This window comes from Equus caballus, chromosome 2 (assembly GCF_041296265.1).
Source record: "Equus caballus isolate H_3958 breed thoroughbred chromosome 2, TB-T2T, whole genome shotgun sequence".
In the NCBI taxonomy this organism is placed as follows: domain Eukaryota; kingdom Metazoa; phylum Chordata; class Mammalia; order Perissodactyla; family Equidae; genus Equus; species Equus caballus.
The window spans coordinates 13706858-13720679 of record NC_091685.1 but is presented as its reverse complement, the minus strand read 5'-3'; the positions used below and the strand labels follow the sequence as shown (position 1 = coordinate 13720679).

Genomic DNA, 13822 nt, shown 5'->3' with positions numbered 1-13822 from the left:
TGGGGGTGGAGGAACTAGAAGGGTGAGGAGTTCAGTTCTGGGATGTGGAATTTGCAGATACAGGATATGGGTGGGGTAGTGGGGCGAGGATATCTAGGAGACATTTATATACGTGGTTCTGGAATTCAAAGGAGGTGTAAGCTGGAGGTTCAGATTAGGGATGCCAGCCTGCTACCTGCCCAACTATGCCGTCCTCTTTACAGAATCACCGAGGATTCAGCTGTGACCACGTTTGAGGCCCTGAAGGCTCGGGTCAGGGAACTTGAACGGCAGCTATCCCGTGGGGACCGTTACAAATGCCTCATCTGCATGGTGAGAGGAAGGGAGCCTGGGCGTGCCCCTGCTCGAGCTTCACTGCCCCCTGGGGTTGGAGAGGGTCTCTGCACTGTGATCTGAGCTCTTTAGAGGGTGGGCCAGCCTCAGAGTGACCTTTCTCTGCCCACCCCCTCCCTAGGACTCATACTCGATGCCCCTAACGTCCATCCAGTGTTGGCATGTGCACTGTGAGGAGTGCTGGCTACGGACCCTGGTGAGGTGGCGTGGGGGTTGGGGAGTGGGTGGCTGTTTTGGGTACTGCCTGGGTGTCCATGCATATGCTTGAGCATGCTTGAGGGAGGTTGGAGCAAGGGGCAGGGGGGAGCAGGAACATAGAACACAGCCAGAAGCCAGGTTTTTCATCCCCCAAACTCACTACATTTTTTCCTCCCCAGCCCTTCCCCCTCTGCGGGTTCACAGCCTGCTCCCTTCCTCCTGCCCCCACCCCCAGAAAGCCCACTGTATTACACACACTGGTGAGATCCTGGGTCAGGAGGAGGCTGGGTCTGGATAAGCAGGACCAGGGCTTCATCCCCTCCCCCTCCCATTACCAAGCTCCTTCTGCTCCTGCTCCTGCCCCTGCTCTTCGCTCAGGAGCAGCCATTAAAATGTCGCCCGGAGACAGCAATAAAAGGCCCGGACGTGGGCTCTGTGTCCTGATCAAAGGCCGCATGTAATCTCGTTAGGGCCGCGGCAGCCACAGCTGGACCCAGCCTTGTTCTCATTACCGGGGCTCCCGCTGCGGGGCTAGCCGGGCGGTTTGATCCTGGCGTCCCCCCAACACAGGAGCATGCCTGCCTGCTCACAGAGGCTGCCCATGCATCCCCAGCCTGGGCTGACAGGACCGAGGTCCCAGCACACAGCTGGGGCAGGGAGACGGCTGCAGGCCCAGGTGCTCACACAAGCAAACATGCAGCCCAGTGTGTATAACCAGAGCCCGCCCTCTTCTCCCTGCAGGGTGCCAAGAAGCTCTGCCCTCAGTGCAACACCATCACAGCGCCCGGAGACCTGCGGAGAATCTACTTGTGAGCTAGCCACCCCAGGCAGGCCTGGCCTCCAGCAGCCTGCCTGCCCCGCCTCTGTGACGTGACCCTCCCCCTTGTACATACTTGCACACAGGTTCCCCGTGTACATACATGCACACACGCGCGCGCACACACAGGACTCTGGAGCCAGAGTGGAGGCTGAGGCCCAGGCCCTGCCTGCTGGCTCCCACCAAGATTGGGGACCATACCTGTTCCGGGTTCTGTTCCCATGGTGGGGCAGGGAGGTGGGGGTGGGGGGAGTAGCAGCAAGGCTCCTGAGATCCAGCCCCCAGACTGACAGACGGACGGACAGACAGACATGCAAACACCAGACTGAAGCACATGTAATATAGACCGTGTATGTTTACAATGTTGTGTATAAATGGGACAACTCCTTGCCCTCTACCCCGTACCTTCCCCCTTGGTTGTATGATTTTCTTTTTTTTTAAGAACACCTGGAAGCAGGGCCTCCTTCAGGGCTGGCTGGGAGCTCGGCCCATCCACCTCTTGGGGTGCCTGCCTCGCCCTCTCCCATGGTGTCCCTTCCCTCTCCCATGTGCTCGGTGTTCAGTGGTGTATATTTCTTCTCCCAGACATGGGGCACATGCCCCAAGGGACATGATCCTCTCCTTAGTCTTAGCTCCTGGGGCTCTTTATAAGGAGTTGGGGGAGGGGGGAGGCACAGGAAATGGGAACCGAGCTGTCGCAGGGTCTGAGATCGGGGCTGGGTGAGGGTGCTCCTGGTTGCCCAGCCTTCTGCCAAGAACCTTTCCTGGGATTAGAGCTGCTGTTCCCAGGGAGAAGTGTTGTCTCCCCCGCCCCTCCCGTGGGCCCCATGGTGTGATGCTGTGTCTGTATATTCTATACAAAGGTACTTGTCCTTTCCCTTTGTAAACTACATTTGACATGGATTAAACCAATATAAACAGCTGCTGCCTGTGTGTATGTGTGTAGGGAGGGGTGGGTGATGGGGTGGTGTGGACAGAGGCAGTTAAGGGGTTAATTCCTGGCAGCAGTGTCAGGGGAAGAACTTGGCTGTGGGTGTGTAAAGCAATGCAGGGTTGGTCTGCTCAGGGGCCCTGGAGCACTCCGTTGGGGTTGGGGGTGGGGCTCAGGACCTGGACTCCTGACTATTGATGGGTAGGGGCTCCAGGTTAATTCCTTATCGATGCAGAATCGTCAGCTCATTAATCACAGAAGAGGTCAGAGCTTGGGGGTACAGAGGGGATGCAAGCTCTATCCCCCAATCTAGGGCAGGAGCAGCTATAAGCTTGAGTGAAAACATAAACCCCAAAGCTCTACCCCTTTTTAGTCCCCTGAAATGTGAAATGAACGAGGGACCAAAAAAGGAACCACCATTTAAGCCCCCCATGGCTTTTGTGTTCTCCATCCTACTGAGCAACAGCTGGGTATAGCTTCTGCCTGGGACAAATGGAAACAGTAGAAAACCCTATTATCCAAGCTGGACCTTCAAGTCAGGGAACTGAGGCTGGGCAGCTAGCACTGGACATGGCACTTTGTCAGATCATCCCTATGGCTGCCCACAGCCAGTCAGTAATCAGCATCCTGAGTGCTCGGGCAGGTGCCTGAAGCTGCACATGAGGCCTTGCCCACCACAGAAAGCTGTTTTGAGAAAACAAGATTCTGCTAAAATTTGACCCCAGAGTATCTCCATGACTTCCAACTCCTTCCCTTTACACATTCTTACACACCAGGCCCACCTACTACCTTCCCAAATCTCCTGCCTTAGACACACCCATCTCCTCTGCGATGCCCAGTGACTACTAGAGAACCGGGTCCAGTTGGCAGCTCCTACCTCCCTCTGCACCCAGATGACGTCACCCTTGCAAAGGCCCTTCACAGGCCCATGCCAAGCTTGATGGCACCAAATATCCTGAATACAAGGATCCTGGGGCCCAGGATTCTGAGCAATGTACGTGGCCTGTCATGGTGGAGCAGCCACAGTGACTGCTGAGTTTGGCAAAGACGTGGGTAATGCCCAGTGCCCACTGGGCTGGCTCCTTTCAGGTCTCGACTCTCCCCTATCCCTGCCTTGGACTCAGTAGGTCCTTGATGACTGGTTACTCCACCCTGGGGACTATATGGTCTTTCACAGAGGACATTAACCCAGAGTGAGGGCATGAAGCCTGCCCTGCTGTGAGATCCTTGAGCTCTGTCTCATGGCACAGGCAGCACTGCCACCTGTTGGCCATCACTAGGAATGCAGCCACACAGCACAGGAATGGGCTGCAAATAGCAGTGCAAAGTCCCAGAGGGCTGATGCAACAAAGATAGAGCTCACCTCTGGAGGCAGGTCCATCAGCCCTGAAAATATCAGGAGTCAGCTCCCACCCAGAGCTTTGCCAGCCATCTCCTTCACTGCCTGTCAAACTTTCAAAGCCCATCCCTGCCTTCCCAAGTCCCCTGATCACCACAGTATGCTCACTCAATCAACAAATATTTATTGAATACCTATGTGCCAACATAGTGTAGCAGTGACTTGTAGAATGACAGATGACACAGAACTCTTAAGACTAAAGCCACCTCTCCTGCCTGGAGAGGATCCAAGTGGGTCTCCTTCAAGGAGATGAAGGAGTTTGTTGTTTCAGCCAAATGCCCTTGCCCTGGTTCAGGCCTGTAGGGCTCCTGACTTAGCCTGTCCCAGCTCCCATATGGCACTGCTGTCTTCCTGCTCCCCACTCCAGCTGCCCATCACTGCACATGTTGCAACTTTCTTAGATCCAGTGGCTTCCTGACAAAGTGTGATGGACCAGGGCAGGCCCTCCACCCTATGCATCCTCAGCTCCCCATCTGGCTTCTACCTCAGACTCCCTGGCAGTGAGGTCAGAGATGCCTCTCTTGAGTGAACTACCCATTGCAGTGTGATCTGTGGGGATGGTGCTCCATGCCGTGCGGCTTTGCCCTTCCAGGGCCTTGGAGCAGAGATCACAGCCCCTGCCCCAGCCTGACTCTACCCTCTGGCACCTCCCCACAAAGCTCACCTTCCATGCAAGGAATCAAAGATCCATCCTGGGGCTCATTCTCAAACTCCCCCCTGCCGCCCGCCCTTTGTTAACCCTTTACAGCCTAAATGCCACAGGAGTCAGCAGCCTGTTGCATTTGTCCAAACACAACCACTGCAAGGTTCCCAAAGAAATGTGCCCAGGCACTCCTACCCGCTAGGATCCTGGAATAAGAGGACCACCACAGTCCCCTGGGACAGAAGCCCATAGAAATTCTCTATTTGTGGGACTACAAAGTCCTAGAAGGCCGTAGGGAGTTGAATCAGAAGAGGATCCCACCCATGGATGTGGGTCGTGAGGAAGTGTCAGGCATTTTATTTCTGGAGCAGAGGTGAAGTGGGTGGGGCAAGGACCTCAGCAGTGGACACAGCTGCGCATGAAATTGACACAGAGGTTCGTGTAGTAAGTAGGGTAGTCGCGGAGGTGGCTGACATGTGCTGATGACACAAAGTCCACAGAGCGCACCAGGACCTGTTGTGCCAGGCGGGCCTCCACCATGCGTTCCACGTCCTTGGCCAGGACCACTTCATCCGCCCTCGAGTAGAGGTAGAGCTCAGGCCAGCCAGAGGCTGTGTCAAGGAGCCTGTCATAGAAGTGGGTGTGGAAGAGGGCAGTGAGTGGAGCAAGCAGGACATGGAATAGGACTGCTACCAGGGCGAAGGCCACCAGGAGCAGGAGGCGCAGCACAGGAGGCCGGTGCTCCAGAATGGTTGCCAGGGCCCGCAGAGCCCCCACCAGGTTGCTATCACCAGGACCGCTGTCAAAGATGGTGCCTACCACACGCAGGTGGCAGAAGCGCCGATGGGTCTGCAGGAGCTCCAGCACATATCGGTACAGCATGGCACCGGCGTTGCTGAAGACGTGGAAGAGCAGGGGCTCCTTCTCAATCTCGTAATCAAAGAGTACCTCAAGTAGCTTCTGGGCCAAAACACGAAGCGAAGGGATGCCCAGGGACTCGGAGAAGAAGACCATGTGCCATGGGGCTGTGTATCGGATCACGATGCAGCCCTGGGGAGAGGAGAGAGGCCTGGTTGGTCCTCAGGGATGGGGTGGGGGTGATGGGTACAAGCCAAGGTCAGAGGGGTGCAGCAGCTCCAACTTCTACAGGCCCATAAGCCCAGCAGTGCTCCAGGCCCTGGGCAGCAGCTCACCACTCACAAACACAGGTACCTTCCAGAATGGAAGGTACACTCCAAGCCCACTTGTGGAATAATCGCTTCATGCTGGCCAAGCCCCCTCAGCCTGTGATGGTAGGTGAGGCCTGGAGCCCAGAGCACGCTTTGGAGACATCTGGGCTGACCAAAAAGAAGTCTCCTCACTCTGGTCCACTCCCTGTCTCCCTCCCATCCCCGACCTTGCACCCTCAGCTGCTCAACTCTGGCACACTTAAGGCCTCCCTGCTTGGCTACACCACGCTGCAGTGACTCTGCTCCTCCTCCCAAGCACAAGGAGGTACCCCCATAAGACCCAACATCCAAGACATAGCCTGCAGACCCAGCCTTGACCACCAGAGGCCACTCGTGAGCCAGGCCCACATCATGTCAATCTGGCCACTGCCACCTTCCCACAGGGCCCTGAGAGCAGCGTATATACTCCTTGGCCTCAGGGGCTTGGCAGCCTGTCTGGTTCCAAGGTCTGGGATCACTCCTCCCACTCGCCATGAAATTCCAAATATCGTAAACGCTGTTTCTACATTCTAAAATATGAGCTACACTCTCTCTAGGCTTTTGTACCCCTCAATGTCTGGGTCAAGTACGCCTCAAAGTGTCCAGACGGATCCCCTTCTAGGCCAGTTAGAAAAGGCAGCCAAAGTCACCCCGCCTGAGTCCTAATCCCCTCTCATGAACCTGTTCCAGAGACAAATGGCCCTTGGTCAGGGGAATCTGAGCTAGGCAGCTCTGGGGTCAGACAGGTCTGACCCCAATTAAGACCCCCTGTCTGGGGTCAGACAGGTTCAATTCCTGGTACCACCACTTATTAATACTAAGGACGAAGCGCAATTTACTTCATCTTTCTGAGTCTGTGTCTCCATCTATAAATTGGGATACAGCCATCCCATGGGGTTATGGCAAAAATTAAATGAAAAAAATCTATTTTAAGTGCACAAAACAGCACTTGGGACAAAGTAACCTCTCAACTAAGTAGCAGTAATTAGTGATGGTAGGAGCAATAACAAGGAGAAAATTCTATGGGCACAGTACTTGAATGACCAATAGCCAAACAGGGGTGGTCAGCTGAGTCAGCCCTCCCATTAGCCCCCTGTCTTCGTCCCCTCCCACTGACTCCAATCTGACACCTAACCCAACGCCTCCTGGCATGGCTCTAACCAAGGCCCTGGCGTGGTCAAGCACCCCTCCTGAGACTGCAGAGGGGGGTCACGGATGCCACCTGGCCCCTTAGCTCTGGGAAATTTCACAGTGTGCTCCACTGTAACTCCTCAGTGGGATGTGAAATGTCTTTCCACCCACCCCCAACCTACACACAGCATTGCCCACAAATGCAGACACACTCCCACATCACCACCACACACACAATTCCTGGGACTAAACAAAGCTGTCCACCTCACATCCCATAGATGCAGACACCCACGGTGCCCACCACTCACTAAGGTGCACCCACTGTACCACTTCTGAGTGCACAAAAAAGCACAGCTGCCAATTCACACCCATAAGCACACATACCACTGGGTGGGTACGCACTTGCATGCAGCACTGCCTTCAAGAGCGCTTGCACGTACGCACACGTGCGCACGCGCACGCACACACACACACACACTCCTCCCCAGGAGCACTCACAAACAGAACTACCTGTTGGTACAGACATAAGCTCAGCAATTCCTGTGAACTGAGCATCTCTGAGGGCCTACACATCCCTGTGAAAGGCACACACACACAGCTTTCTTATGACCATGGAAGTGGGCCTCCTGTGGAGGTTTCCCAGGTACCTGGCATCTCTGCTGCCACCTCCCCAGTCAGATGCTACTAGAAGTCCCTGCACCAAGGACCTGGTTCTCGCTGCATGTCAGATCCCAATCTCTTCTCTCTCCCCTGAAGCCAACCTCCTCCATCTCTGCACACACTCGGTCCCAGGACAAGGGTCTGCTCCATCAGTCCTCACCTCATTCCCCTGCATTTTCAGTCTTTTCCTCTCTCCAGATCCCTGCTCAAACCTATCTCTTAAAAACAAAAAAGAAGGAGGCCAGCCCAGTGGTGTAGCAGTTAGGATCACGAGCTCTGCTTTGGCAGCCCAGATTTTGCCGGTTCAGATCCCAGGTGCAGACCTACGCACTGCTTATCAATCCATGCTGTGGTGGCATCCCACATATAAAGTCGAGGAAGACGGGCACAGGCGTTAGCTCGGGGCCAATCTTCATCAGCCAAAAGAGGAGGATTGGCAGTAGTTAGCTCAGGGCTAATCTTCCTAAAAAAAAAAAAAAGGCCTCTGCCTTTATACAGTGCTCCCCTCTAAATCTATCCCACCCTCTCCTCACCTTCCTAGACAAACCTTGACACCCACCCTCCCCACCTCACCACTCCCACTGACTACAATCTGATTGACTACACTGCTTTTCCCAAGGTCACCCACATTCTCCCCAAAGGTCAAATCCCATGAGGCCTTTCAGTCCCCACCACACTTCCTTTCCAGCAGCACTTGGATCTCCCACTCCTAGAAATCATCCCTGGTGGCGTGGGCTCTTCCATAAGTCAGCATCATGAAAAAAGGGACTGCTCTAGATTTAAAAGATGCGTAAGGAACAAAATAACTAGATGCAACAGATGATCCTGGATGGGATCCTTGTTTGGGCAAATCAGCTATAAAGGACACTTTGGGGACTATTAGAGAATCTGAATACGGACTGGAAACTAGACGAGACAAAAATTTGTTAAGACGGGAAGGTGAAGATCATGATCTGAAAAAAAGCAGGATACGAAAGGGTATATTCAACAGACCTCATTCAGGTAAAGAACAGATGCACACGGAAAAAAAGCTGAACCTAATGTGTAAATAGAGGTAATCCCTAGGTGGTAGAATATGGTATTTTTATTTTCTTTTAAATAATAAAGTATTAGGAGTTTTGGGTTGGAAATATTTTTTTCTCCACACCCATCCTGTCCTCCCAGCCAGAGGGTAAAGGCACCCCCACTTCCTTTCACAGACAACCCCGACCAGCCCTGCCACCTCAACCCCTCTGCCCGCCCTGGGATCGCTTTCTCCCTCTATGCCATCACCGTCTTCCCCATGCCTTCTCCCCCAGTAACACCTTTCCTCTCTCTCTCCAGTGGCCCATTTCCCAAGGACTCTCTGTGGATTCTGTCGTGCTCTCCTGGGTTTTCTTGTCCATCTTTGGCTACTCCTCCTTTCCACACAAGACCCTCTTCATCTTCCACTCCTTTAAGTTTCGGTTGCTCGGGGCTCTCTCCTAGGCCATCCTTTCTTTGCCCTCTACACACTCCCTGGGGGAATCTCATCCAGCCCAAAGCCTGGCTTTTCTTCTAGTGTTCCTTGTCTCAAAAAACACGCCCCCAGGGCCGGCCCCATGGCCAAGTGGTTAAAGTTCCATATGCTCTGCTTCGGCCCAGGGTTCGTGGGTTCAGATCCTGGGTGTGGACCTACTCTACTCATCAGCCATGCTGTGGAGACATCCCACATACAAAGTAGAGGAAGACTGTCATGGATGTTAACTCAGGGCTAATCTTCCTCAAGCAAAAAAAAAGAAAAAGAGGAAGACTGGCAATGGATGTTAGCCCAGGGCAAATCTTCCTCACAAAAACAAAGAAAATCCCCCCGAGGGCTGGCCCCCTGGCACAGTGATTAAGTTCAGCATGCTCCCCTTCAGCAGCCTGGATTTGTGGGTTTGGATCCCGGGTGCAGACCTACACCATGCTGTGGTGGTGACCTACATATAAAGTAGAGGAAAACTAGCATGGATGTTAGCTCGGGGCTCATCTTCCTCAGCAAAAAAAAATGGAAAAAAAAAAACAAGAAAAAAAAAAGGAACACCCTCCTCCCCACCCCCCAGGATCTGCCACAGCCAGAAACTTGTCATTACCCTGGACCTCTCTCTATCCCTATGCTCACACACAATCTCTCATTAATCTACCATTCTACCTCCTAATAAGCTCCTTGATCCATCAACTTCCCTCCCCCGGCATCACCAGGCCCAAAGTCCCGAGCACTGCAATAAACTCGCTTCTCTGCTTCTAGTCCTGGCCCCTCCAACCCTTCCCCTACTCTGGTGAGGGACTTTCAGAAGCACAAATCTAAGATCACACCCCTGCTTAAATCTCCTGACGACCCTCCCCAGCCTCATCTCTTGACACTTGCCCTTTCTTTCATTCTCTGCTGTAGCCACACTCACCTATTCCTATTCCTCCACCTGCCTTCAAGGATTTTAGTGTAACAGAGAAGCCAGACACACAGGCCAGTGACTGGAATTCAGAAGTAGCTGGAACTACTTGCAGAGTAAGGCAATCTGTAAAAGGCGATGCCAGAAGACCAGGCTTGCTGGTTGTGGGGAGGCCTCAAGCTCAGAACTACATTTTTTCCCCAACCTTTCTCCCATTCCAGGGCCACCACACATCGCAGGCACAGTGCAGTCATGGGTCAGTGGAGGGAGGCTGAGGCAGGGGTGTGGGGCACCAGCTGGCCTTTCTCCCAGGAGACTCCCACTCCTCCTCAGTCCAGGGCTTCCAGTTGGTGGCTGGGGCTGTCTGTACTGGTATCTTCCTGCTTTGGGAGGTCTGGGCTGAGGACAGCAGGGCTGGGCCAGAGGACAAAGATATGAAAAGGGCTTCCAAAATATAAGCAGGCCCTCCTAAGGTTCTCTCTCCACTTACTACATCCAACTCTTGGTGCTGCCTGAGAAGAAGCAAGAAAACCTCAAGCCTGAATCTCTTTTCCAAGAGGCCCTTCTACGCTGGGAATGTGGAGGTGCCATGGTCAACCCTAAGACAGCAACTCACCTGGTCAGAAAAGGAGAAAGTCCTGGGAGTGCAGACGATGTCCAGCACACCCCGCCCAGGCTCCTGCTGCCCAGACAGGCAGCATCCAGACAACAGAGACTTGACGTCTGGGCCAACTCCACAGCTGGGAGCACATCAGGCTGTGCTGCCCACTGTGGGGTCTGGGGAGGAAGGAGGGGAAGGCAGGTCAGGGGGCTGAAGGAGACAGACCAGGCCACAGACCTGGCAGCAAAAAGGGGGAATAATCCTGCCAAAGAGCCCAGGGTCTTCCTCACAGGCTGTTCTTGGTGCCATTCCCAGGCCTGCCCCATTGGTGGTCAACCTTCGCTGCAGCCCAGCGATGAGGGCAGCCCAGGCTCAGAGCTCCCCACAGAGCGGCCACAGGAGGCAGGGCCCCAGCATGCCGGGTGTCCACATGCCTGCAGTACTCACCCTTTCATGGTAGATGGCGCTGTACTTGGCAAGGTTCTTGTCGGCGCAGCCACCCCAGCCCAAGAGAATCACCAGAGGCTGTCGAGTCCCCGCCTCCTTCCCACCTCGGTTGGGGCTGTTCTCTGAAACACAGACATGGTGAGACTGTGAGCACGAGAGCTGGGGCGCGGGGTGGGGGTGACTGGCCAATCCAGAGCCAGCACCACTCGCTGCAGGCAGGGAACCACGGTGCCAGGCCCGGGCATCCTGCCAGCCCGTGTGCCTCAGGTTCCCACGGGGCTCCTTCCTCTGTCCTGCTTTAAGCGGCTTTTAGGCCTCTCAGGAGGGTCAGTGGAAAAACCCACATGAGGACACCTTTCTTTAGTGATTCAAAGACATAGCCCAGGTGAGAAAAGTGAGTGCTTTCTCCACACAACTTCACCTTCTAATCAAGGGATCAGCATACTACAAGCCGTCGGCCAAACCCAGCCCATGGTCTGGTTTTGTATGACCCACGAGCTAAAAATAAAAATGGCTTTGGGGCTGGCCCCGTGGCCGAGTGGTTAAGACCACGCTGAGGCAGCGTCCCACATGCCACAACTAGAAGGACCCACAACGAAGAATATACAACTATGTACTGGGGGTGGGGGGGGGGGGGGGCTTTGGGGAGAAAAAGGAAAAAAAAAAGAAGAAGAATCTTTTGTGACATGAAAATTATATGAAATTTAAATTTGAGTCCACAAATAAAGTTGTATTGGAACAAAGCCACGCTCATTCATTTACTTATTGTCTATGGCTGCTTTCATGCTAAAACAGCAGAGCTAAGTAGTTGAAACAGACTGTAGGGTTTACAAAGCCTAATGTACTTACTGGCCCTTTACAGAAAAAGTTTGCCAGCCCCTGTTCTAATTCCATAAGAAGATGGAAGAAGAGGGTCTTCTCTCTTTTTTTTTTTTTTTTTTTGATGAGGAAGATTGGCCCTGAGCTAACATCTGTTACTGATCTTCCTCTTTTTGCTTGAGGAAGATTGTCACTGAGCTAACATCTGTGCCAATCTTCCTCTATTTTGTATATGGGACACCGCCACAGTGTGGCTTGAGGTGTGTAAGTCTGTGCCTGGGATCCAAACCCACGAACCCTGGGCCATTGAAGCAGAGTGTGTGAACTTCACCACCATGCCACTGGGCCAGCCCCAGAAGAGGGTTTTAAAAAGGAGAAATGGATGAGACAGTGTATGTGGGGAGGTGGCGCAGACTGACTCTGAGGGCCCATACCAAACCACCCACCCTGTCCTGCCAGAGAATAATAATAGCTGACATGTATCGAGGCTTAACGCTCATAACAACGCTATGAGGAATATTATTACAGATGAGGAAACTGAGGTACAGACTGGTTAAGTCACTTGGCTCAGGTCACACAGGAAGTATAGAGCTTGGAATCTGGCCCCTGCTCCCCATCCTAACTAAGCCACTTCAGAGCTTATGCGCACTGAATTATATGCGTGATATGCGGAGGCAGAGCGAGCTGCCTCCTCACGCTCTTTCAAAGAGGCCTCCCTGCAACCTTGGCGGTCAGACCTCATCTCATGTCCCCTGCCAAGTGAGTTCCCACCCCCTCAGGGGCACTTCTGTGCGGGGGACTGTCTATTGCTGTTATCTGCCCTCCCGAAAGGGCCGGGGTGTACCCTTCCAAGGATCAAGACACTTGGCTATGCTCAGCTGCCACCCTGAGATTTATGGATGCTGGTGGTGACCTGGCAACAGTAAATTTGAAGGCTAGTTAAGAGGATGGTAAATATAAATCACTAACCTTTGGACAAAAGGAAGACAACAATTTCCTGTGGAAATTAATGTGATTGAAAAGTTCAATGTTCCTGCTCTCCAGCAATGGCGACTCTGGCCTTCGGAGATTAACTGCCCGCACCCACGGGGATCCCGGGCTGGGCGGCAGCTCAGCCCGGAGCAGGAGCTGCCAGCACCTCAGTCACTTGCTGATGCCCGTCCGTCCTCCCAGGCTGCCCCGAAGCGGGCCTCGGCCTCTGATGAGGGAGACGCTCCCACAGCTCTCACTCAGGCCACTCCTAACATTCTCACCACATTTCTCAGCCTGGTGGCCCCCTGTCCTCCACCAGGGCAGCTCTCTCCCTTTCTGGGGGAGGGGCCATATCCGGGCCTCACTGGGGCTCCAGCTCAACCTTGCTGGGGATGACCACCCGTGAGGCTCAGGCTGCAGCAGCCTCATGGGTAGTGATCAACAGCTACCCTTTGGACCTGCTCCTGGATCTCTGAGATCCAGCAGCTGGATTTCTGAGGCCTCCCCCAGGGAGGCTCCCTTACCTCTGTGCAGCTGCCTGGGGATAGGCTCCCTGCCCCCAGCCCGTGGGGTCTTCTCCATGTGCCACCACCAAGACACCAGGAAAGGGCTTTGGGATGTATCTCAAATACAGAGAAGGCAGCCCTTGGCTGCCCGAAGTTAAGGCCAGCCCCAGCCAGCAGTGACGGCGCACCCGAGTCAGGGAAAGTTCCACCAGCTTCTGCTGGGCCTCTGACCTGCCCTCCTCCCACAGCTGGGATTTTTAACTCCCTTTTGCTCCACCTCAGGTTTTACTGGCACCCTTGGGTTCACCAACTCACGAAGGAATCCTCAGATGTGCATCTCCATGAAGAAACTCTCGGAACACACTGCCAAGTCCCAGAGCCCAAGCTTTACATAATGTTTCTAAAGGAGGGAAGTGGTCCCCCGGCTCCAGCCAGCCACTCAAGGTGGCCCCCTAAGCCACAGGTGCTCTTCCTACCCGTGGGCATCCCCCACTCCCCTGACACATTCCTCCCAGTGCCCATTCCTAACTCAGCCTGTGTCATGACCTCCTCCCAGTGGAGCCACGCTGCCACTTCTGATTCTATACATGAAGTAGGACAATCCAAAAAAGACCAAAGTGCTCTGGGAACACGGCTCAGAGCACGATGGTGACCAGAAAAGGCCTCCCAAAGGAAGACACATTTGCTGCACAGGCCTTGAAGGACCAGTAGGAGCATGCCAGGCAGAGAGAGGGCATGAGCAGAGGGAGGGGGTTATGGAGATGATA

At 54.0% G+C, this 13822-nt stretch overlaps 2 protein-coding genes across 15 annotated transcripts in view; one reads left to right on the top strand and one right to left on the bottom strand.

Moving 5' to 3' along the window:
- The window catches only part of RNF220 (ring finger protein 220), a 218842-nt gene extending 216571 nt beyond the window's left edge, over positions 1-2271 (top strand). For all 11 annotated transcript variants that reach the window (XM_023631348.2, XM_023631355.2, XM_023631352.2 and 8 more), the window contains 3 exons: positions 204-312; positions 455-529; positions 1273-2271. In XM_023631348.2, the coding sequence (XP_023487116.1) occupies positions 204-312; positions 455-529; positions 1273-1344 (256 nt within the window). In that variant the 3' untranslated portion in view covers positions 1345-2271. The remainder of the gene's footprint in view (positions 1-203; positions 313-454; positions 530-1272) is intronic.
- A 1515-nt stretch (positions 2272-3786) lies between these two features.
- TMEM53 (transmembrane protein 53) overlaps positions 3787-13822 on the bottom strand; it is a 69069-nt gene continuing 59033 nt past the window's right edge. For 2 of the 4 annotated variants that reach the window (XM_070260100.1, XM_014737301.3), the window contains exons 2-4: positions 10759-10880; positions 10327-10487; positions 3787-5371 (exon numbers count right to left, since the gene is read on the bottom strand). In XM_070260100.1, coding sequence (XP_070116201.1) covers positions 4718-5335 — 618 coding nt within the window. In that variant the 5' untranslated portion in view covers positions 5336-5371; positions 10327-10487; positions 10759-10880 and the 3' untranslated portion in view covers positions 3787-4717. The remainder of the gene's footprint in view (positions 5372-10326; positions 10488-10758; positions 10881-13822) is intronic. The other 2 variants (XM_070260099.1, XM_005607110.4) reach the window with 1 other exon arrangement.